This window comes from Nicotiana attenuata, unplaced genomic scaffold, assembly GCF_001879085.1.
Source record: "Nicotiana attenuata strain UT unplaced genomic scaffold, NIATTr2, whole genome shotgun sequence".
NCBI lineage: Eukaryota > Viridiplantae > Streptophyta > Magnoliopsida > Solanales > Solanaceae > Nicotiana > Nicotiana attenuata.
In genome coordinates, this window is record NW_017678151.1 from 16,302 (window position 1) to 20,746 (window position 4,445).

A 4,445-nucleotide genomic window follows, 5' to 3' on the forward strand; every position below is an offset into this window, starting at 1 on the left:
TGGGTTCCCGAAAACCCGCATGTTGCCCTCTAGATCCGCCACTGCTCCAGGGGGTGTGATGTAGTCAGCCTAAGCAAGCTTGACCTATAGATTAAGCGGGTTAAAGAGGTTTAGTGTCCAAAATTTATTTATTTTATTTCTTGAAGTTAACGAGCATCGGTTATTAGTTAACTTTATAATTAACAAGCAGGCAAAATGCAGTATCAGTTTTCGATCACTGCCTTCAATAATAATAGTAAATAGTATTGAAGTAGAAAAGAGTTTTCTTTTGCTTTGTTTTTATTTTAGATGTTTTGTTCTTTTTTTCAGTAATTTTCTACTATATATAAATTGGAAAGGGGCGGAACAAACAGCAACATTGACATTTCATTAGTGTGTTTCTGCTTTGCTGTGTGAGACATGACCAAAGGCCTCACTCATATTTTTAAAAATGACACTCACGAGTCACGTCCTCCTCATTAAGTGATTTGAAGGTCTATTCGGATATTCAGTTTGAGAAGCAACTAATGTAAAGCAAATGTGGCAATTTGTTGGGGTTTTTGGTATTATTTTGACATGGAATGAAAATAGAATAGCTTTTGTTAAACAAAAGATAATATTAGCAAGGAAAAATTAATCATATCATAATTTTTACTTTGTACTATTTTTCAAATGGTGGAGAGAATAGCTTTAATTAATGCTCATGCACCTTTTTTTAGCGTTAATTAATTTGGTAAATCACAATTTCATGACTTCTTTAAGATTCTTACATATGTTTAGGACGCCAGTATATTGGATTTGCTATATACTTATGTGAGAGCAATTTCGCGCGCTACCCAAAAAGACATGCAATGAATTAATGAGCACAATGTTCAAACATTGAATTTAACGTGAGAAAAGATGGCGAATTGAGAGGAATAGTCAACATTTTTACGCTTTAGCTTGATGGGTGGTGAGACCCAATATTGACTTTCTTAAGGTCCTCTCTTGCCGTTGATGAAATCATAAGTTATTAGCAAATCAAGAGAGAACTTTAATATACATCATCTTTATACTCCCTATATATATGTCTCAAATTATTCGTGATTTTTTAAAATAGTTATTTCGAATTATTTGTCATTTTAGAAGTATAAGTCATATTATTTTATTCTCATTTTACTAATTGTTCTTGAAGATAAAAATAGTACATAAATAGAGTAAATATTCAATAAAGAAAAATTATATCTTACGATAGAAATAAGGGTAAAATAGTCAAAAATTTCTCCTAATTAAGATTTTCTTAATAGGCACGTAAAATAAAAATACACAATAAATAATTTGAGACGAAGGAAGTATAATTTAACATCAAATCAGAAATAACCTTAGGAAATGAATGAAGGAGGCACATTAACTTCTCTCACAGGGTGTTATAACCAAACACCTCTGCAAGGAAAAATTCCCAAGCTTTTCTTTTTTACAAATCTAACCCATAAAAACAAACAATTTCATGTGCTTCTTAGGTCGACGTTAAAGATAAAGAAAAAATAATAGTAATAATAATAATAATAATAATAATAATAATAATAATAATAATACAGTGAAGAAAGATGTCGAAAAAAAAGAAGCTATACACTAAGTATTTGCTAGTGTATTGCCTCATGTTGAGCCCATCTCTCTTCACTGAAAACCTTTTCAATTAATACTAGTAATCACTTTTCAACATTTCTCTTATGTTAAAAGGGCAACGTGGTTGCACTAAGTTTCAATTATGTGCGAGATCCGAGAAAAAGCCAAATGCAGCCTTATCATGTATTTCTGCAAGAGGCTATTTCTATGGCTCGAACCCGTGATCTCTGGTCACATGGCAGCAACTTTACCAGTTACGCCAAGCTCCTCTTCAACAATTCTCCTTCACTGCAGCATGGAATTAGTTAATGATCGGAAAACGACTTCTTCACAAGGAATAGTAATGCCCATATCGTGATTGAACCCAAACTCCTCTTCGGCACAACGGAGAAGGGACTGAAACTGAGGGTGAGTTAAGAAAGAAATTGGTATAATATATCGTTTTCGGTTCTCTCCTACGTAGACAGCAAAATGACCTTTGGGCACATCAATGGGAAGGTCATTTTCGTCGTCGTAACCATTTTTCTTTCCCAAACTCGAACACCTTTTCAAGATTTGCTTTAGAATTGCAGCTTGTGACAACTTGTTTGATTTTCTGATGGCCATTTTAATTTGTATTTTCTTTTTTGAAAGTTTGAGAATGTAAATGAAAGAAAGTTGAGAGTTTTGGGAAGAAGAAAAAGAAAACACTTCTTTCTTTTGAGAGAAAGAAATGCTAAAAATTAGAAAGTGAGTTGTGTAATGACAGAGGGATGTTCAGGTATTTATGAAGGAAGAAGACCCTAACTATGACTTTTTTGTTTTAATTTTAATTTTGAAGTGGGGTGGGGAGCATTATACACAGGCAGATTTATTAGCTCTATAACAACAGGTGGAAATATATACTATAATACATATATGTATATTTGTTTTAAGATATATATACACACCGATAAAAGGGCAACCCGGTGCACTAAGCTCATAATGAGGTCCGAAGAAGGGCCAGGTCACAAGGGTTTATTGTATGCAACCTTACCCTGCAAGAGGTTGTTTCACGGCTCGAACCTGTTACCTCCTGGATATATGACAGCAACTTTACCAGTTACTCAAAGGTTAAAGATTTTTTATGTTATTAGTGCAGTTTAACTTATTATAATAGATTATTGTTATACGATATTTTCCTGTTATCGTATCAGGCTTGCTATGAAGAGTTACATGTTTTTACGTTATCCTAGATCAAACTTAACCTGATAGTGCAAAAATATTTATACACTGTCAGTACATAGAATTTAAGATCATGTATATTTTAAGTTTGTAGTTATCGTTACAGAAGAGTAAGGTATACAATAATACTATGTACTTATCTTTTATTAAAATCCTAACGATAACCTGTTTCTGTTTCTGCACAAGACAGAAAACACAAGATATGTTGATGTATGTGTAATAGAGAAAGGACAAGGTGGGGGCAAAAACCCATTAGGTTTACATTTTGTATGCTGGCCCTCCTTATGGCAAAGCGGCCCCTTTTCTCTTTGTCATTCTAAGTTTCTTGTTTTTTTTTTTAAGTATAGGTTTTGGAACATTGAATTTGAATTCTGTTCTGGTCTAATGTTCAGTTTGTGCTGTGGTGTATTTGGTAAACGATATTTAATTATTTATGATGTCCAGAGACATGTCTTTCACTGCCAAATTGGATGGTTGCAAGTTTCAACATCCAGACTTTAATGGTATTTGTTTCCATTTCCATCATTCTGTCTCACCTTCTGCTCAATTTTTCTTTTCCTAATAAATAGAGGTTCACTTTTTGCCTCATATCTACTTCTGTGGCTCCTGTCATTCATCCTTTCATTTTTTTCATCCGGTTTCAATAGCCATATAGAAGGAGAACTTTGACGTAACTGGTAAAGTTGTTGCCATGTGAGCAGGAGGTGACGGGTACGAACCGTGAAAACAGTCTCTTACATAAATGCAGGGCAAAGGTGCGTACAATACACCCAAGTGGTCTGACCCTTCCCCGAACCCCGCGCATAACGCGAGCTTAGTGCACCGGACTGTCCTTTTTTTCCTCCTTCAGCACCCACATTAAGACTTAACTAATTCAGACTCGTGCCGAAAAGTCCCACTTTGAAATCATAGTGAACAATAGTTGAACACGAAAAGTTGTTTCGAGTTGGTGTAAATGACTTCTTTTGTGTTTTTCGGTTCGGAAATTTAAAAGACATAATGAGATTAAAAATTAAAAAGAAAAAAGAAAAGGAAACGTAACTACGAGTCCGGAACCTAAATATTGTGTTTTTGGACTCAAAGTACATTAATAGGTGTAAAAAAAAAGTTATATAGCGTATAAATAGAAGATGCTATACCTTAACGGTAACTTTTGCCGTTAAGGTATAGCGTCTTGTTTTTAGACGCTATGCTGACTGACCATTTGACGTGACAGCATAGCGTATTGATTTTATACGCTATACATAGCGTTAAAAAAAAATGTTATATCTTGATTATGGACCCACCAATAATTCAACTGACATAACAGTAATTTAAATTAGTATAGCATCTATTTAAAGAACGCTATACGTCAAAAAAGTTTCCACGTCCCGGCTAGCCATTTCCTATATATAATGGTTAGGATTTTAGGAAAATTCGTTCACAAAAAATTCCAACTCCCATTCATGAATATTTTCTTGTTGTTAAATTCTTAAGCAATTTTTCCGTAATGTCTGAAGAGCGTAGAATAAGAGTTTCATTATATTGGGGGGTTGAGGTTGTGATGGAGAATAACTCTGTGAGGCATAGTTTATCTCCACAGGGTCATGTTAAATTACCACTTACAATGGAGTACGATAAATTGATATCGTTGTTATGCAAAAAAATGGGTGTGAGGA

General features: G+C 34.0%; 1 protein-coding gene across 1 annotated transcript; it reads right to left on the minus strand.

Annotated features, from left to right (window-relative positions):
• Nucleotides 1-1,281: 1,281 nt before the first annotated feature.
• Nucleotides 1,282-2,329, minus strand: LOC109221562 (auxin-responsive protein SAUR50-like). The gene has a single exon (XM_019386038.1). The coding sequence runs from the start codon at nt 2,188-2,190 to the stop codon at nt 1,870-1,872; it is 321 nt and encodes a 106-aa protein (XP_019241583.1). The 5' UTR covers nt 2,191-2,329; the 3' UTR covers nt 1,282-1,869.
• Between the last annotated feature and the right edge of the window lie 2,116 nt (nt 2,330-4,445).